Source organism: Dinoponera quadriceps, unplaced genomic scaffold (assembly GCF_001313825.1).
Source record: "Dinoponera quadriceps isolate SergipeBrazil2010 unplaced genomic scaffold, ASM131382v1 scaffold163, whole genome shotgun sequence".
Classification (NCBI taxonomy): domain Eukaryota; kingdom Metazoa; phylum Arthropoda; class Insecta; order Hymenoptera; family Formicidae; genus Dinoponera; species Dinoponera quadriceps.
Window position 1 is genome coordinate 854,818 of NW_014554384.1, and position 21,770 is coordinate 876,587.

At 40.6% G+C, this 21,770-nt stretch overlaps 1 protein-coding gene across 2 annotated transcripts; it reads left to right on the plus strand.

Annotated features, from left to right (window-relative positions):
* Positions 1-2,761: 2,761 nt before the first annotated feature.
* LOC106747684 lies at positions 2,762-21,694 on the plus strand. 2 transcript variants are annotated; one of them, XM_014625467.1, is made up of 4 exons: positions 2,762-2,975; positions 14,267-14,517; positions 18,485-18,726; positions 20,045-21,694. In XM_014625467.1, the coding sequence occupies exons 2-4, from the start codon at positions 14,269-14,271 to the stop codon at positions 20,046-20,048; spliced, it is 495 nt and encodes a 164-aa protein (XP_014480953.1). In that variant the 5' UTR covers positions 2,762-2,975; positions 14,267-14,268; the 3' UTR covers positions 20,049-21,694. The 2 variants fall into 2 exon arrangements, with proteins under 2 accessions (XP_014480953.1, XP_014480942.1); XM_014625456.1 differs by lacking the exon at positions 2,762-2,975 and adding an exon at positions 11,235-11,316.
* The last annotated feature ends 76 nt before the right edge of the window (positions 21,695-21,770 follow it).

The window sequence follows — 21,770 nt, forward strand, 5'->3', positions numbered from 1 at the left end:
GTGCAAAGAAAAATAACTTCTAGCTTTAATTTTTCATAACATATTCTTCATAATATGGCTAAATCGTACAAAATGTAGCTAAAGTAAGATATTCAAATAAAAATATTCATTTCACAGGGGATAAATAATACATTTATGACTTCTGATCAGAATTTCCAAATAATGTTAACCTTTCTTATAAAAAAATTTCAAATATCGTAAAAATACCATTTTGCACATAAAATCTTTTGGAACCTGATGTGCTGATGAAATTTAGTTTGTGGTATCGAGATATATTTTCAGCATCTAAAAATCTATAAGAAATATATTGTCTGGTTCAAAATGTAATAATTTTTGCTTGTAAAATAGTTTAATTTTCGCTTCGACTCTGTGCTATTTGCATTTGCATTTTTACCGAACGTTCCTTCGCCGAATTTGTCGATACTTTTGTACGCACGTTCGCTGAAATGCCACGTTAATTATACAAGAAAGTAGTTTCGGCCTACCGATCGTACGTTAACGATAATACTAATTCAACGATTATCTCTCGTTTAATTATAGCGAATCGAACACGAAGGTGCTATCTCTTATCTGGCTAATGAGTTGAATTACCTCGAGCGGAGACTTTCCAAATCGTTTCGTGAACCTCGAACCTATTATTTTCATCGTCTCGAAAATTGTTACCACCACAAGTATGTCTCGCGAGCTACAGATATGAGCCTCTCTGATAAGAAAAACATATTTGATATCTGTTGATTCTTATTTGTAAAAGCCCACTCCATGACATCAAGCTCGTAAATAGATTAGAGCTGGCTCCTCGGGTGTTCACCTGTTGCAGTTTCGATCGTTACATGCCTTTCTACTTTTGATGAATGAAAAGCACCGAATACAACGCTATATGCGCACGTTTCACCGAGACTGTATCAACAAGTTGTTTTCGCTTTTCCTCGCTTTTGTTGCCAGTCAAAATATTGATTATTGATTATTTTTATTTTTTCTTTTGGAAGCGAATCCACAGGTACGTTGATTCGCTTCTGTCGTTAATATCTTAGTCGGAAAGAAAGAAGGAGATTTTCTCCATTTTCTTAAAACTTTTCATTAATAATATTATCATTTACAAAGTAAACTGAAAATTAAACGTTCTTTTCGTATACATACGAATTTTGGTTCGTACCGTTAAAGAATACACTCTAATATTCAAGTGCGATTATAAATGTACCGGACGTGTACTGAATTTTTTCGTTAAAACTTTTCTTCCAGCCGTCAACAAACTGTGGAAGAACTAAAAGTTTCCGTTACAATTTGATTTTGCGACATCTCGCGCCCGTTTCATGCGTGAATCAACATTGATAGCATTACCAGTTTACAGTTTGATTTAAAGCCGGATTATGTCAGGTGGGAATATGGCTTGACGTACAAATAAGCGCTGACTTAAAATCGCGTTTTTTCCTCATCTCTCAGCGCGATTAATTATACCGTTGCTCCATATGAGATGCTGTCGCGATGTGATTATCGAAGCAGTCGTCGCTCAGAGACATTGTCGACTACCTTGTTATCAAACTGTTATTGTCGATTCTCGCTCCACCACACAGCTAACGGATATCAATTAACCAACGTTCCAAAACTTTCCCATACGCATTTTTCTACGGATTTAGCCCGAAATAAGAATCGATTAGGCGAGATATAACCTTGAGTTTTTATTATCGGGAAATATATGAGAAATACAAGGCTTCCAGGAAATGCCACTGAGGAAATTCACGTCGATTATTGCTAATAACGATTGATTTCTACAAACGGTAAATGACGGTAATGACTTTTTTCAATCTTTAATTTAGTTCGTACAATTTGTTTGTACCAGCATTTGTAGTTGTAGTTAATGTTGGTTTGATATGAGAGTTCCTTTCTTTAAAATAGTTGTAGCGCTGGATATTGTTTTTTCAATGGTATATCAAGGAAGCCATTCATAAATCGGATATTTATCAAGCAAAATCACGTTCCTCTATATTATATCACTATTTTAGAGAAACGTATTTTTACGTTTTTTGCAGTCTGTCACTAGAGCGCGGGGTATGTAAAAGTACATATTTAGTAGATTTGTGCTGGAGAGCGGGTATTGTATAAATACGATGGACATTATAAATGTGTACGGTGTTTGTGTTGCTAGGCAACGATTTCCATTGTTTTCCATTCTTTTTAGAAATTTAGTTTGTCGAGTTACTTGGTTTAATTGAATATTTTACTGAATACCAAACTCCCACGAAATTCACGAAAAAACGCCCGTTACACGCGGCGAAATATACCCGCATGCAATGTGTTAATATAATAAATATAATAAATATTAATTTGAAACGAAGTTGAGGTAGACATATTATACATGATATATTACAAATACGAAAATCTTATATTTTTCTTATTAATGCTTTCTTGCATTCATTGTTCTGAGTACTTTTCTTGCTGAATGATTCTTTGTGTTTTTCAAATAATCAAATGATTGACCGAGTCGCTCCCCGAAGATACGAAACTTTCTTTTAATTTACCATTGTCTGTCTCACGACATCATAACCGAGATGCGCGCTCGTAACTCGAAGATGAATCACGATAAACGAATTGCGAATCGAGCAAGATTCGTCTCGTCCGATTCCGTTATTTTGTGCGACAGCTTGAGAAGCACTGGCTGAAAAGCCGACATCAATGGCGCGCCGTTATATCCTCGCTTGACTTCGGTGGTAACTGGCAGCGTGGGTTAGACAAGCCGCGAGAACGGCGGCCGCGTCAGTCTGCGCCGAGTCTTCGTCGTGGGAGTACGTTACCTTGGTGTGTCACGAGGGCAGCTCCGTTAGGAACGATTGGGCCCCTTCTTAACTGATGCACAGAAGAGCAACGACTGCCGATCGACAGAGAATCAAGGACTCAGTGAGTTAAAACAGTGCGTGCGACGAATTCCCAAGTCAATATCGGCGTCAAGCTGCCTGGCATCACAGCAGGGATCAGTTCAGGTAAGAAAAGTTTCCTTCCAACGACCCTGACGGCGAGTGCTGAATCGGTTGACTTCCTTAACCGTCGGCAGCATCCTCTCACGTTTCCTTTAGTCGATCTATTCGAAAAGCGTGCTGCTTCTCCGATCGGCATGACTGCGCTTTAATCAGTGAACAAATATATTTCTCTTAAATGTTAGAGTCATGAGTTTATGATAGAGAGATGATGCATAGTATTCAAATGAAGAGATGATGCATAGTATTCAAATGAAGTATTTGAAGGATCGAATGTTTGTCCTTTTTCTTTTCTGTAGTCACGATTATAAATTTTCCAATGTGCTCTCCACCAGAGCTCGAGCGAGTTTGCACAGTAGAAAATTTTGTGTTAACTCATTTCAAACGTCCCAAACAATTCAGGTCCACACAAATTTTTATGTTAATTTCATACAAGGTAAATACATTGAAAAATAACACAAATATTACGTCAAAAATTAACATAAAATTAAAACATTCATAATATGTTAATCGACACTGAACTATAAAATATGTTATTTTAACACTTATACATGTTCAATATTGACTCAACACAAAATATATTGAGATAACATGATATGTTATAAACATAAAAAATAAACGTACCGTAAACATAACATGTTAAATTAACTAACATACGGATATGTTAAAAATTTAACATAGAAATGGATCAAGAACCGATTTTAACGTAAGTATAAAATGCTTTTTACTGTGTGTCGAAGATTTAATAACACATTCTTGGAGGAGTAAAAAGCAGGAGTGAATGAAAACGATGTTACAATGTGTTATCAGGAAGTTAGACCACTTCCGCCATTATCATAATGTCATTCACCTCTTTTTTAACCTTTTCCTTGAGATTACGCTTTTGCATTTTCGTGCAAAAGCACCAATGCAAAGATAATGAACGATTATGCATGTTACATGTCAAAAGAACATTTATTAACACTCCGGTATAACTAAGTAGGAAATAAGCTCTTTGATTTGCTAATTAAGCGATCACATGACAATGTCTGATGATAATTGCGAAGCATTTATCAGAGCATATCTGATATTCTCGACTCGTTATGAAATATTATTAGCCAGTAATTCTTACGATATTTATGTAACGTAGCAGTTGTGTCCGTGAAATTAAAAGGCAGATCTGTTTTCGTTCCACAAAAAGAATTTGCACGATCTTCTTATCGCGTTGTTTATACTTCACAGGTGCAATCGTTTAAATTATGAGCAAGTGTCTTTCATGTGTCTTTCGAGTAACAGACAAACAATATTTGCCTATGGTTTTTGTTGGTCGAGTAAGATAAATGACATATCGTAACCGATCCGTCGTGGTGTTTTTATGCCTCTCTTCATATTTGCCAACTTTTTCCGAATAGCACGCGTATTCATGCAAATCTTGCACAGATATTTCTTTTCGTTCATATGAACTGAATCCCGCGTAAACGATTATGCTTCTTTCTGCAAAATTACAAACAAAATTTGTCTTCATAGATGGCTAAATAAAGTGAGATTCTTGAAACTTGTAAAAAATAATTTCAGATGCGTTGTGTTTTTTTTTAATCTCACGAACCTCTCTCTGTGGTCGTCTAACATATAAGCGATTTAACAGAGGAACAATAGAAAAGATGCGTGGATTTGCATGGATTTATGACGCTGTTGTTTATGTTGAGTCTATGGAGGCGTGATAATTCTCGCTGTATCAGTGACTCATCATCGTGAAGATATTGTTACTGCATCTTCTCTCTCGTCGAATCTTTTTAGTAAACTTCTTGCGTGACGCTGAACACGTAGGCACGCGATAAAATTTCTCTGCGTATATGCATGATAATGCGAGCATAAAAAAACGTATAACGCGAATCGCGAGCAACATATCATTCATAGTAATCACTTCCGAACGCTGAACGAGACACATTTCAAACCTGGTTTGCGAACTCCGCACGAGTGTGTCCAGAAAGTCATAAATTCCGAGCTCGCGTAGATGATAAAAATGAATAAACGAATGAATTTCTTTTAACAGAAATGCGAAATACGAAAACCGGAAGGAAACATAATTCGTAAATATAATAAACGTCAGAAAAAATCTAGCCGAAATTCATCCGTTGCGCTGTACATTTTCATTTCGAGGCGACAAATCCACCGGAACAAGATAAAAATATCCACATCTGTCTGGGTGTTTCATTCTCACTTCCGTCGATCGTTATTAGCGCTTATCGCTGCCGTGCAGGTAGCGGGAATAGCGAACGCCACATTTCGTTGCCACGAAGATACGGTGGGCAAGAAAATTGAAATGGAACCGTGCAAATCGCGCCTCGCGCGACTCACGTTGGAAATTACGCAAATGCAGTGACGACGACGACGGTGGTAATAAAACTTCCCTCGACGGTTATTTCAACCGCCTGTGCGCGACAGCCTCGCACAGTCGACCACTTGCTTATCCGTCGTTACCGTATTCGACGTGTGCGAGGTGCGAAACCGGGTTAAGGTTAAACCATGTGTGAGCGACGGGTAACCATGTAACAGTTGCACCGCGCAGCGCTCGCGGCAGCCGTTGACGCAAGAGTCAACGCCGGTTTCTGGCCGGTTCATGGGGAACCGAGTGCACATTTGCGGCGCATGCACACGCATGTGTAAATATAGAAGGGGATCCAAGCGTCACGCATACGGCCCGGAGAACCGTTCGATAAAATGCAAAATGCACGGAAGCGCACGAGGCGGATCGATTCGCCGCCAGCCGGAAAGTACACACACCAGCCGTGGCCGCACGCTCGTTCTTCTTGGACTTCTCGGACTTTGTGGCGAAAAGCGCCGGCCGGTATATAGCGCGCACAAGGCGTGTTTCTCTTTTTACTCTCCAGCCGCGCGGACCTGTCTATTTTCAAATACGCGGCAATATGATTTCGCGTCGGCGCGCAATAGTAAGCCGCTATATTTAACCGTTTTACGTTGAATCGATCGCCGCTAATGACGCGGACATTAGCGGCGACCAGGGCGCATAGAAGAATACATAATATCCTTGTAGTTATTGCGTAGGAGTTAACGCTTACACATTGTATTCACGCGTATATGAATTTTCCCAGCAACGTGTATGTATCTCGTGTCGCGGCAGCCGAGGTTTAATATTTGGCGATGATAAATATTCGTTGTATCTTAGCAAACGGGACCACTGTCGGTTTGACGGACTCGAGTAATATCGATTCTTTCGCGAAGCACTCACAGGTGTTTTTACAAAAAATATTTCACCGCCTTTAGCTCGCGAAAATGGTTCGTGAAAGTTTGGTAATGGTAGTGAAAGCTTGCATTTGATTATGAATGAATATGACTCCGTTTCGGATCGGAAAGGACCGATTAAAAAATAAGTAATTAAAACGGTTCACACGAGTACATCCTAGTGGTATAAGCGTACTATTAAATATTTTTGAATAAAGTAGTATGGTACTACATAAATTTGAGATGTGTTAACGCACATTCAGCTATGAGTACAAAATACTCGTTTAACACTCGCAAGCATTCACATTGCACATTTTGAAATAGCACGAATAAATGAACAACTCTTTAATACAACGAAACTGAGAAACGAAACTGAGTAAAAGAGAAACGTGTTCTCGCTCATCAGCTGAAAAATTAGCGTTGAAGACGGATAATTTTTTCAAAAATACTTACATACTCACGTGTACTCATCATATTTCTTCGCTTGATAGTCTATGCGTGTCTAAAAATGCAGGAAACTGACATAAAAATGATAGAACGGATTAAAAATAGACCAAAAGCAAGCCGTATAAGAAATAAAAGCGGTGAAATATTTTTGTAAAGGTCATATATTTGAAAACGAAATGATACCGGAGTGCGTTCGATAAGTTGGACACGAGTCGAGCGGTGTTTGTTCGTGCGTAAACGGTCCGGCGCTCATTTCGCCTTATATTTAAGGCTATTTTAATCACTTACGTGTGAAATTGTCACCGTCGAATGTAAAACCTGATTCGAAACGTTGATTGTACGTTGCAAATGCGTGGCAAATTACTCGCTACGCGTAGTTGCGTCGCACTTATTTATGTTATTCCCGATGAACACCGCGTTGTACGCAACACGTGTGCCACGATGTGAACGAACGTGAGGTGTAATCTTAGCGGTAAATATTTTCCGCAGCCTTCTTATGCGAGAAGAAGGCAAAAATAGAAACGTTTAAAACGTTTAAAACAAACGGACAATGAACAGGCAACGGAGAAAGAAGAGGCTGTTTTAACGCTCGACTATAATTTTAAAGTTTCGGAAAAAACCAGTTTTTCCATTTTTCCGCCGGTTTCTTCAGTTTCTGTGTTCTAAAGATAGAAAAATTCGTTTAGAAAAATTTACGTATGATTGGTTAAAAACTGCCACAGTAATTTTTTTTCGTAAAGATCTATAAAAAATATAAAGAGGCATTTCTCGTTAATAATAAGAAAGAAAAAAATCGCGAAAAAATTGAAAAAAAACTAGTTTTTTCCTGAATTTTAAAACTATAACGTATAACATAGTAAACACGGAAAAAAACTAGCCTTAAATCAATGATAGATATTCTCATATATAAATAAGAATATCATAACCTTTTTAGAAGATTTTTATATAATATCGTCATGATGATGTCGTCGTGAATGAAATCATAATCGCTTGATTTGATTGGATTTGTATTGATATAAGTATTACTTGTATTCAATTCAAGACTAAAAATCTTCTAAGAATATTATAATATTCTTACTTATATATGAGAATATCTATCATTGATTTAAGACTGTTTTTTTCCGTATGATAGTATTTGCTGAATTATAATAGCGAAGCTATAAAGCTGCTGTTAGTCTTTCTGACAGTTATACAGCACAGCACGGTTATTTGGAAATCACACGACGGATTTATAATATGTCTACGTGCGTCTGATAGCGTACCACCCCCAGTTAGAAACGTTATTATCACCGATACGTCACGCAGTGATTATTTCTTTCTGTCGAGTGTTTATCCGTTTTCGGAAACATTAATCGACTTTTTCTCAGCAGGCTCAAGGCGGTTAATAGTCGGTTGAAATAACTCGATTTTGACGGCAAGTTAGAAAGTTGGCCGTAGTATTCGATTAAAACTAGCAAAAATTTACGGGTTTTCATAGATACAATAATTTTTCACGTCAATCGAATCAATAACAGGATTTCACATATGTCTCGCACATTCGGTTTTGTTCGTTATATTCTCGATATGCCATGCAACATTTCGAATAATGCATGACAGTAGGTATACCGCGTGTAACGATAATTTTTCGCAAAGTAGCACGATAATGCAAATTCACGGCGGCTCACTGATAATTACCGCGAGAATAATGCACGCATATCTCGCTATATTCTCTCTCTGCATTATCATTATCGACGACCGTCACTTTAATGACCGCGAGCACGTCGTGGAAAAGTGGCGGAGAATTAAAATATCAGTCGATGAGGATTTCCCCGCCGCGTCAATATTGAAGTTATATTCTCGATTTCTGAATAGTTCTCTCGGTGAAACCGAGTGCGATAAAATCTACCTTGATTTGTATCGATACCCTCCAGTAGTCTCTGAAACTCGATCTATTCATTACATGCCGATGATAGATCTCAGATATTGCATAATTATCGTGATTTGAACGCGATCGGAGATATTGCTGCAGCCTCAATTTAAATCTCTGTCGTCTCTCGTATTACATGCATAGTAACGGAACTACAAAGCGTTGAAAATTGCCGAGAGAGAGAGAGAATACGAATTTTAGAGATAAAGAATCCAGACGGATCTTAATGTGGGAAAAAAGTAAAATAAAATCTATTAAGACTGATGCAACCAAGCCGCGGTGTTTCTTTCACACGCGGAGTTCCTTGATCATTTTTATCACACGATTCTTATTGAAAGATTCTCGCTCCAAGATCAGTTTACTACGAAAATAACGACGCAGTTGTATCATGCATGCGAGATAAGATAGAGATAACATGCAGTGTGAGAATCATTCGCTCATTAAAAATAGTAATTTTAACGGTTTCTATAATTTATAATCGCGCTCACATTATGATATAAGTCGAAAGCAATTAGCAACATTGAAAATTCATATTCAAGTCCTATTTAAATTCGGTAAACACTAAAAGGATCAGATACAAGATAGACGTGTAATGATCAATGTGTCTTGTGACATATTGCGATAAAATTATATTTGTATGAGCGAAACATTACGCAGAATCGAACTAATAATTTTCTCATAAAATAATTTTTAAATCAACATCGGTGGCATGTCACAGTTCAACGAAGCGTCAAATGAAATTCCGCGTACAAGTGAGATCTATTGAAAAATATCTATTGCGACTATTTCATTATTTATATATTATTTTTCAAAGTTTGATTTTCTGGAAAAGACTTCGCTTCCAATCTTTTACAACTGGAAAATCTATCTATGTCGCCATGTTTTACTACCAGTTTTACTACCAGTGAGTCCTGTTAATATCAATGCGGCCTTGAGGTACTTTGCATATTCTAACTAGATATATGTATACGAGAGGCGGTTAAAAATCAATACACTCGAAGAAGTAAAAAATTGCCTATGCGACACTTGACACGTGTGCAATGGTGTTTTTCCTTCGTGCGGAAATCGAAGTGAGGCACAATCATGTGACATCGTAATAAGAAATAACTTGTCTGCCTCAGCAGCTTTGCGGGAATCGAATATCGTGCTGATTAATTTCCTCAATAACAGTTGATTTCAATTTCCAATGCATTCATCTTTTCCTTCAAATGCAAAGTCCTCTCCGCTATACTAACGCAATTTATCTCTCAGTATACCGTACTCTATACAGAGAAAAAGATTTCTTTGGATTTAGTAAAATTTCTTTAATTGAAACAAATCTGTCTTTTAGAATAGAACAAACAAACGAATGTTTAATTCAATAAACAGGATCGTTTGGTTTCTCAAACGATAAATATCTTCACGAGTTCTTCGAGAGTTTTATTCTATAAAAAAATTAATAAATTTTCTCTTTGTTCTTCGTAAAAAGAAAGGGAAAATAAAAGCCTAAGAAAGAACAAAGCCGATAAGAAATAAAATCAATCGAGGGGAAAGTCATGAAATATCAATCCTTGAAAACAGTTAAAATGCTCAAGAAAAAACTCGGAAACTAAGATTGGATCTAATTGGCCCTGATGGTATATTGTGAGTTTAACCGATAGTTACGGAACCGAAGCGACACATCTCTGGGACAACCTGTGCGTAACTAACACTCGCACACCTTATTGAGAATAGTTTAGCTAGTCTTGAGGAGGCTCGTAGTACACGTCCTTGGATGCCGCTCTCCGCGTACATATGTAAATTGGAATTAATTTCGCGGCCGCATCATTGCGTTCGCGCGTGCAAGCACACGGAGTCTAGCTGATGTATATATTCCCGTTGGATTCGCCACGTGCACAAATGCGTATCACCGTGACAAAACGCATTTGCAACTTCTCGTCGCGTTGTTGATTGAGCTCACTGATCATGCGGATCGCGATAACATTCGAAAAATAGAATTTTATCTTTACGATTTGACAGTGACGGTGGGGAACAACTCGCACAGTGTAGCGAATCGCTCGCGATCGAGCGATTTTCTTTGCTCTTTTAAGGGAATGCTGTACTTGAAAATTTTACCGACAGAATACTGATTTTTTCTGCAAAGTTTATGTCTTATTGATTGCACAGAATTATAAATGTTTTTTACACGAAAGTACGTACAGTTTCGTACGTTACGTATGAAAATGAATTGGAGCATTGCTCAGTATGTGGTGATAAAAATGATAAATTTCAAAGTCATCTCTAGCTGCCAGTTAATAAAAATATTTACCTAATGCAGAAATATTTACCTGCAGTTTGTACATACCGAATATGTCAATGCTCCAGGAAAATTTTAAAGAACATTTTTACACCTTCTCAATGAAATTTAAAGGTTTGAAAAGATGCGAAAAGCAGAAAAATTGTTATATATTTAGATTTTAGATATATGGTAAACAGAATAGCATATATTCATCGTGTTCACATTTATACCGTACTTTCATTTACGTAAGATCTATGTGTACAAGAAATACAAAAAGAATAACTTGATCGTGTCATTGTTTATGTAACATAACATTTTGAAGATCGTCTCTACGTTATCGACACTTATCAGGTTCAATAGCTATAGTATCCCCTTAACTCGCGTCGCCTTAAATACGGCGGCTCGTCACGCGACACACTAGTCGTCAGGAAAATTTGCCAGCCGAAAGACAACGGTGGTGTCATTAACGTATATAATATTAGCCTTGACAACTAAGTACATGGATGAGCACAGTGGTAAGCTAATTGCAGTTTGTCACATTTACGAAACTTGCACTTGACGATCTTTACTTACGATAGAAGAACGAGCGCATCCCGAAAGGTGCGATATCGGGTCGCGTCGTTATTAAAACAAGTCATGCCGATAGGAGCGGAGTTAATACGGGTATAATTGGCCAGCTTGAAAATTTCATTATCACATTATCGGTGTCCATTAATATCGAGTGGAAAATTTTACTCGACGTTAATGTCACCGTCGTTAACTTTAATGCCCTTGTATAAAAACATTAAGGAGAAATTAGCCCGTCGATAATTACGAACGTAACATCAGCGGTAATATCGTGCGTACAATCACGACGCCCGAATCGACAGTCGAATTGCTTTTCAGAGCGTGTCGCCCACGAAAGAAGCTCCGATTCTTTACTGTGGCGACGCGAAAACGTAACGATGCCGTCGATAATTGAAAACGGTATTTATTGTTGAAGCGGTGTGTAGACGTGACAAGTCGAATATATTGATCGCCCCTCCATACTAATGTGTACATGGTTTATCTGCACGTTATAATCGTTTGCATGTAGCCTACTTTGTAGATAATCGAAGAATATTTATAGTCATACTGCCGGTAAATTATGTAAGAACGACAAGTTTCGCTGATGAATTGTACTTCTGAATAACTTAGCGATTCCGCGGTGGATTTCAACGTAATCTACTCTGTGTCAGCGATTTCTCGTTTCTTCTGCGGGCGCGCTTCTCAGTACACTTTCGCGTCATGACGCGAATATCGATATGCAACAGCTGGTTCTTTAAAAAACGGGCCGGGCTGTTGAAGCTTCGAAATTACGAGGAAATCAAATTCTCATGCCGGTGCGGAGAAAGAGAAAGACACTTTCGTGCAGCATGTACGCAAATCGATTTTTTTTTTTTTCGATAAACAGTGCATCCTCAGCGAAACTTTTAATTCTGAGAAAGCGCGAGCTTGTAATAGTTATACGTTAAATATAAGCGACGAGAAACAATAGTGGAAGCTATTATACGGTCTCAATACGGTCTCTGTGCCTCCGGAACGTTATGAATTTAGGAACCTGTCAATTTGTACGTGTACAGCCTGTGTATAACCCTCGAGATATACTTGTATACCGTAATATCAATCTAGTTCATCTATACTACTTCGTAGCCTGTCATCGTACCCTATTATATTCTCATTACGAGAAGGTCGCCTCAAACTCGATAAACAGAAAAATCACGCGCGAGATATGGTCGCACGTGAAAATTCGAGCATCTCGCGTTTTCATTTTCGCCGACTCGTATCGCCGTTCCCTGTTTTCTGGTACGGCTGACGATCATGTCGGCCGACAATCGTCCAATTTGCAACGAGCGGGGCTGAATTTCACTTTTAGTGAGAGTTAAATTTCTTCAGCTTTCTTGTTTTAAGCGGGGGAGCAGCGAGCCAACGAAATCCTGACGACGATTACGCGCGCACGCGCTTCCATCGTGCTTCCCGTGTTCTCTCGCGAGCGTCTTCGCCTCGCATTAGACATCTGGGTAGTAATCAAACGATAAATGTCCGCGCGTAACGAAAATATATCGAGCTGCGCTCGCTCGCTAATTCTTCGCTGGTCGCATTATTTACAGCCTGCCTAATTTCTGACGTCACACCGCTCGTCACCCTCGCCTATGTCCGCAAGGACAGATGAGTAATGGAGTTTTGTACGAACGACCTACTTTCGGGAGCGACGTGTCTTTTGTCAAGGCGCTCGCGGCAAGTGTCTTTCTGTTTTCGTCGATATTGTCAACGGTCGCCGTCTTAATGAAGTTGCAATTTGCGTCAATGAGACTCACACTGTACTCTGTTGTGTGCCGCAACCGTCGTTTCTTAAAATTTCTCTTCTTACGGATCTTTTTCTTTCACTTGAGAACCTATCGTATTTCTTTCGCTTGAGAACCTATCGTATTTCAGGTTATCACGGAAATCTCTTAGTTTTGGGTTCCTTTTGTTCGAGGACTTCCGTCCCCAATCGCTTCATCCCAGGCAAACTCCATCTGGACAAACTTGTAACTGACAAATTGTACATTCTTAGTTCGACCGTTGGAATTTCTTTGGGTTTTACCGATTGTATGCATTAAGAAAAATCACGTATACCTACTGTTGAGACCAAGACCGCCCCGAACCCCGAACTGCACAATTCCTCAGTTCTCGATCGTTGCTCTCGGGAACAATATCTCCTGTTAGTTCAAGCATAAAGCTTGTCACGGAATTTTGAGTTAAACCGTTTCATTTCTTATATTTAATATTACAACATACATTTTCATTCGCGCCCCTAACAGCGCGCGACCACAGGATCGTCTTCAGAATCACACGTTTTCGGCGTGGAGATTATTCTCCGTTATTTCGCATATCTCATCGATTGTGCTGTTATCGTCAAGCTATTGATGAATCCCGACAATCTGGTCGGAAATTCAAAGCCGTCAACGCTTATCGCGATAGAGCTGAAGTGCTTGGTGCTCGAACAGGAACGATTCTCAGCGTGATAAGTTATTTTGGACTTTACACAGAGAGCGATTCGAAAACAGAGGGGCCAAACTTGACGAGTGTGTTCTGAGAAGAAAGAAGAAAGATCAGTCGTGAGGGAACGTGAGGCAGGGTGGAAAAGGCTTTCTATTCGAGTTATAAACGCTTTATATCGTCGAAGCGGTGAAGTTTGTCTCGCGACTTTAGACAAACGCGTTCCCGCTTTGACATTGTGTGTTGACATAGCCGGTATACGGACATATTGACGGCACCAACATCGCGTCTCTATAGACTCGTGAACCTCATAAGTAATGCTTTTGTACAATGCTCCGAGTTGTATTGAAATTCTGCGCGAATATTCGTCTTTTAAAAGCATGACGGAGAGAGGCCGCCGTTAGCGAGATCAAGCGTGTCTATAGAGTTTCACGATAATTATCCTCTTTTTTTCTTATGTTGCAGCTATGTCTTTGGAGGAATCTCGGAGGTCGCAACGCCCGTACCGCTACGGGATGGTCCTCCTGTGCGTCGGGGCTCTCATAAACTGGTTGGGCCTGGCAGAAAACTACGTCGAGCCGGTGCGATATGTCGGCGTCGCCTGCATAGTCGCCGGGGCTCTCCTCATTTGCGCCGCTATGTGCTGCTGGCTGCACGCGCCGCCAACTAGAACGAGCACGCACACGCAACACACGAACCATCCGATCACGGCACAGGTAATTTTCGATCCATTCGGAGAAAGCGAATTCGTTCGCGCGCTCGTTCTCAGAGAGAGAGAGAGAGAGAAAGAGAGGAGAAAAAAATTTTCGGAATCAAATTTTAAGACTACGGGCGGGACGATCAGCGCAAAAAGCTACGCAGAGGAAAAGATTTCTTTGGATTTAATAATATTTTTGTAATTGAAACAAATTTGGCTTTTGAAATAGAGCGAGCAAATGAGAAAGAGATAATATTTAATATAAAGTGAAATAATTCTTTTTATTAAGAAAATATTATTTCCTCTAAATAATGCTGTTTTTTTTTTTTCTATCGAACAACACGGTACTCTAATAAAACAACATTTTCATCCAATGTTTGAACGTTTGATTCAACAAACAGGATTGTTTAGTTTCTCAAACAATAAATATTTTTACGTTAAGTGATATATTTCTTTTTATATTACAATGATCATTACAATGATTGTCATTACAATGATTGTTACAAGCAATAAGTTATTTGAAAGAAGTAACATTGTGTTAGCAAAATATTAGAGAACTTCTTTGTTTCAATGAAATAATATTTAATATAAGATGAAATAATTCTTTTTATTAAAAAAATATTATTTCCTCCAAATAATGCTGTTTTTTTTTTCTATCGAACAACACTAATAAAACAACATTTTCATCCAAACAAAATGATATTTGATATTAAATTATGTTGTTTATATTAAATAAATCCAAGTCAAACAAACACGCGTGCCAAATCTAAAGAAACCTTTTTTTCTATGTACGTAGAACTTGGATATAAAATTAAGTTTTCATTTTTCTTTATGCAAATTCGACTTTGTTAATTGTCACGCGACAATATTACTGACGTCGAGGCTGAAGCGCGATAAATATTGGTCGTTCAGGGCCTTCTCGGCAGTCCGCAAGGATGCAGGTCGTCGGTGCGGTTGAAGGCCCCGCGGATTAAAACGCTTTTAGATCGATCCGGGTCAACCCCCTATTATAGACCGCGAAGAAAGCGTATTATCTATAGATACACCCTAGCCTAGCAGTAAGTCGCAATTACTACTGACGGTGGGCAGAATAAGAAGAAGCATGATAATACACCTCGCGATCTATAGCTCGTATTTTTCTCTTTTTTTCCTCTCTCCCCCCTCTCCTCGAGCGCAGTCGAACCGGAGCGGGAGATACAAAGGAGGATAAAGGGGAATACATTCTCATACGTATCAGAGATAATAAATCATCGTATACATAAATCATTGTCGGTACGACAAACATACGGTGAACGTTTCATCGTCGCTGGCCCGATATTTCGTGGGGCGTCGACGTTGTCGAAGTCTCGGGACGATAAAAATCGTCGTCGGGTCTGTCATCCGCGAAACAGCTCGGAATCACGATTACGCTACACCACCGACATTTCCTCCTTTCGGTTTCGAATGACGGAAATATTACGAATGCTTCCACGGATGGCTCACTCTTCCTCGATTAAGTGATTTCACACTCTTTCTTTCTCTCTCTCTTTCTCTTTCTCTCTCTCTCTCTCTCTCTCCTTATAAAATCAGCATTATTGCTGATACGTGTGTATCTATTATTAACGCGAGAGTGATTTGTGCCGCTGTAATGCCAGCTCGATACTCCGTTATACGCATGATCGACGTTGCTCTTATTACGAGAATAGCTTCAATGGATCATTAGTAGATTTTACACTGTCGATCCATTAGCACGCGCTTGATGCCGGTCCCCATGATGCTCGATATTCGCGATAATTAGTGATGCTCTAATAGAATGTAACAAGACCTCGATGAACCCTCACCTTTTCTCGTAACGTACACAACGCATCGTTTTCCTTCTCCCACTTCGCGCTTACTTAGGCAGGTTTGCGCGGCGTTTAATTCTCGAGGCATATTTTTCCCCGTGGAAATCGTCGGCGAATATTCCCGCGGCAAAATAAACTGCTTGTCCATTCTCAAATGTTTGCCCGTCCGTTCTTTATGCTCCGTTACATTGTATATGCAAAAAAGATATAATGCACGTCGGCTCAACGGCGCAAAGGAGGTCGTGGTAGTCTCTAATGTCGATTGTTGCTATAAGGATATTCACCCGGAAACAAATGCCGAGCTATATATACCGTAACTTATCCTTGAATATATCTGCCGGGCCGCCTCGTAGTTTCGATGGCAGTTCTTAAATCGTGACGAACGCGGCGCGAGTTAAATTCGGTGTCTAAGGTGAAGAAGAAGAAGACGAAGAAGCGGGAAAACGTTTTCAATCGCGCGAGAACGCCTGCGATCCTCCAGCTATCGATTACGCTCTTCGCATTAAATCATGCGCGGCCATACATACACACGTGTGAGCGCGTTTATTACTTTGTACAGCAAACGAACACATGATACATCGGATTATGCATCATATATTGTCTTCGGCACATCTGCCGCGCGCGATACCTGGTTACGCAACCTACCAATTCGTTCTTACGAGAAGCGAGGTGTTTCCCCGGTCCCGAGACGCGAACGTCATCCGATTCGTCGAGGTCTCAGAAATTTCATGAAATCAACACTCGCTGATTACCCCCATGGATATCGATATCTCCGGAGATACCATCTGATCGACGACGATTATCTTCTGACGCAGGAGGAAGTGGTCCGCGTGTATCTGACTTACAACCGAGGTCTCTCCCGAATGAATCCGATAGCCCGCGAGACTTCGGACGTCACACGTGAATCCCGACGAGGTGCGTCACTACCGTAATTTCGAATTCTCTTCTCCACGGTGAAATTTATCCGACCAGTTCCTCGTACGGGCTCTCAACAGTTCGTCGAATTTCGACGGCCCGCCGAGGGAGCTCGCGAACCGGCATCGATCGTTACACCTCTATGGCGCTTTGCGCGTCAGACACGCCGCGACGACCTCAATTACGTTTAACATCACATTACTCTCGCGACCCAATTATCGTGACGCGGCTCGTGTGTGTACCGAGACGATGCTCGGGGCTACGCAGATACGTCATTTCCATATCCGACGCGTTCGATCGGACGTGAAAGGAAACGAAGGTCCGGTTGATTCGGTTCTCCGAATCCTCCGGTCGTGGGTCGAAGTTGCGCCCATCGCATGGCGGTAACTCCCCGGGGGCGCGTTTTACCGGGAAAGAAATTTCGTGCGCCGACGGGGAAGGACCCGTCGGCGCGACGGGGTCACAGTCGTTCACCTCGCGTTTCCACTTAGGCTCATTATGCAATTTTCCAGCGAAGCTTTCTTATCGCCACAAATAAACCGGGCTATTCTCGTCGGGCACGCGCGCGCGCGCGCACGCTGACGTCTCGTGCGTCACCCTATATGTATCTCGCGCTCGCCCTTTCGCGACTTACATTCAGCCACAATATTTCCGAAGAGTGGTAGTAGCCGAGAAAGAAAGAAAGAGAGAGAGGGAGAGAGAGCGAACGAGCGAGCCAGGTAGATATCTATAGACGACCTACGACGAATATAGCGCGATGTGCACTTCCGGGTGAATATCCTTATAACGCGGCGCGCAGAGTATCGCGGGAAACGCGCGGGGTCGATCCGGATACTTTAAATAGACACGGGCGACGGTGCGCTTTCACGATGATTAGTCGCGTGACATATTTTTCCGCGTCCCTCTCGAATCTGGCTCGAACGCTACACTTACGTGCCGGGATTTCGCGAGGCAGCCAAGGTTACGAAGTTACGTAATTCCGCGGGATTCCTCGGGAGTTAGATAAGCCTCCCGCTAATTCGCCGAGCCGCGAGACGAGAAGTCAAAGTTAATTACCGTCGAGAAAAGCGAGCGAAACCCCGAAATCAAGCGGCGAAGTCGATGAGGCACGCTACAACCGCGCTCGAGAATTCCCCGAGTCGCGCAGCGCGCGATGACGCGAAACTCCCTGGCCCCGCGAAGTTACGCAATGGAATTCCATGACATTGCGAAGTTAATTGTAAGTCAAACGATCGTCTCCTTTTAAAGATCGACGACCCGATCCACGTGATCTCCATCGAGGAGCCGTCCAGCATGTCGAGGCAAAAGCCGCCGGACTACGAGGCGGTGACGGACGCACCACCGAGCTACGATGATGCGATCAAGCTGAATCCTAGTCAATTAGTCAGGCTAAGCAACGGCAGCACGCCGCCCTTATCCTCGGGACAAATTATCCCGACGACCATCGCCATCGTCTCTCCTACGCTGACGCCGCCACCGCCGTATGCGAGGTAAGGCCTATGCCTCCAGATAGCACGGAATATTCTACGAGTGTTCTTATGAAATATACATTTTCTCAATTCCAGAATATTCGAACCAGGGTTGAAAAGTAACACGTTACTTGCAACCTTACGTATTTTCAGTAACAATTTGATAACAACGTTACATTTCTCATTAGTAACGGTAACGGTAACGCAGTTACAGCTATATATTTTTTGGGTAAAGGTAACGAATATAATCGTTACTTTTATCGTTACTTTGCACACGTATAATACATACGTATATGAAATATACAGAAGCGAATCCTTAAAAAAAAAAGATCCTGAAAACTCAATAAAATTGTAACGACTTCTTACGATAACGGTAACGAGTTATTTTTTCAGTGGATAACGAATAAAAGTAAGGCGTTATTTTTTCAACAAGTAACGAATAACGGTAATGAATTACTTTTCAAAAGTAACTTTCCCAAAAGCACAATCCTGCCAAGAGTATATTATACTGAGATACGATTGTGATTATTTCCGGTGCCAACAACATCCTTTTGTTATTTTAACCACAAAAATAGTAGTAGCAACATGCATTAAGGTAAGGTTATTATCCCTGGAGCTATAATAACACTTATTAGAAAAATAGTTCTTTTGTCTATTTTTGTGGTTAAAATAACAAAAGCAAATTGTCGGCACTGAAAATAACTATAATTTTCTCAGTAGATGAGCACATAACAATGTTTTAGTACATTCTATGAATACACAAATATCCGTAATGAATATATTTGTAAAATATTCATAGAATGTTTCTATATTATCTGAGATGTGAGATCGATTTTCCTTGTTCCGAGTCGCTCATGGAATCTCCTCGCATTAATCTTAATTACCGGTAATTTTATTTCTTCGTCATTAATCTTCATTTAACGAAATTGATTCTGGAACATTTGGTTTTAATCGTATTTTCGACATCATCGAGTTCAATACTCGCGGCGGGATCCGAATCTACATTTTAAATTCTATATTAAGCTTTTAAGGGAAGAAAACAAAAATAAGTTCCTATTTATAGCATCAAAAGAGTATAATAAGTGCTCCTTTAAAACAAATGAGAGTTAAGATCTTTAAAGTCCAAATTTCAATTTTACGTTAAGTTTCCAAGTGGAGAAAACAATAACTTCCTCATTTGTAGCATCAAAGGAGTACAATAGAAGACCTTTGAAGACTTAATGTAGAATTAAATTAGACTTAAAGTAGGACTAAAATTTCGATTCGAGGACGTTCTTAAACTCGTGCAAAAGGCGAGAAATTCCGGCAAATCTTTTGAACCGGTTTCCTTTTGTTCTAGGTGAGATCACAAGGCTGGCGATAGAGACTACAATGAATACGGAGGTTCGCAGCGTGTCGGAGAATCGATGTATTATTGTCTACTGCGAAGAGCGATCGACAGTGTGATTAAATCAATACGATCGCACGACGATTCCGTTGTTCGCTCTCGTCATCTCGAGACGCGTGACCGAACGTGCATTTAGCTACGCAAGCTACGATCTTCTCAGGAGTGGGCTCGAACCATTCGAAGATCGTTCAACATCTCCACGAGGAAGAACCGAACGAGGATCTCTCTGCGACATTTTTTAAGTGTCGACCACTTAGATTATTAATTATCGGACAGTGTGAATCGTTGGCAATGTTCATTCGGCGCTCGGAAACTCTTCCTTTACATGTCATAATTTTCATTACGTTTATAATCGGAAGACAGAAAACAGGGGATCATTCAGTGCTCATTGAAGGCGGCCTAAAAAATTCCACAACGGCTACGATTTTCTTTAATACGGCTCAATTACACCACGATTTCCGGTGCTAACCTCCTTCGTTCGCGCGTGGAAGTTCGACGGATATCTCGTGAAATCATGCGCTGAGAGAATGCACAAAAGTGACGCATAATAATAACCGGCACTCAATGCACAACTGCAAACTTGTATAGACTTACATGGCGCGGCATTTTGTTCCTCTCTTTTTTTTTTATATACTCGCGAACGTAATCTGACGATTATCTCGACAAGAACGCCGCGAGCAATCGCCGTCATTGCGTGGTTTCTGCGGACCGCATTGTTGCTCGCTGCGGTTTTTTCTGATCGTGAGTTCGAAGCGACTACTTTCGGCGCTCGGACGTTTCATTCGTTCCTCGATCGTTTGATTTAATAACGCCGTTTGAATCGCTCCGATTGATTCGGAATGAGTCTGCAGAAATAACGGAGTTTTAAATTTAGTCCGACGGAACGGACGTGCCGTCTCTTTTCTCTCTCTCTCTCTTTCTTTATCCGATAGGAGACGCGCGATCTCGTTCCATCGGATGGTCATTGTCGCGACGATGACGCGAAAGTCAGCGGAGTTCCCGCCGAAAATTAGCCGGGTCGCGTTGATTCATCGCGCCGCGTCCATCGTCGCAGCTCGTCGGACTCGGAAATTTCACTCACGTCACGTCTCGAATTCGAGTGGCTCGGTTATGCATCGCATTAAGAGTACGCTCTTGTCTCGAACGACGCTCGAAAGTGCTCCGCCGGATATTCTCACTCTCGGACGTAGTTGGGCATGCGATACGTGTTCGAAGAGAATCGCATCCCACGATGATCCGAAGTGGAATCATAGTAATGGAGCATTTAGCGCGTTGCGAACTCAGCTGCGCGCGTGATTTACTGAAGAACGATCTTCTGTCGTGTATCATCTCGGTGTCTGTCTCTTTAAATACGCACACACGCGCGCACGGCATACCCATGCGAAAGCCATTCACACACGTCCATTTTATTGTGATATACAATACTATTATATATACATATATATATATGTGTATATATATATATATATATATATATATATATATATATATACGTGTAGATATTACGAAGCAAAAACATTATCGAACATAACGGCGATGCTTGTAAAGTAAGACTTTTTTTTACAACGAAAGTGCAAAATATAATATACGACTTTTTTTTTACGCGAGTATTTTTTTGTCGTCCTCCTACATGTGTCTCCTCTTTCCTCCAGATAGCATGATGAAGTCTTCTTCTCTG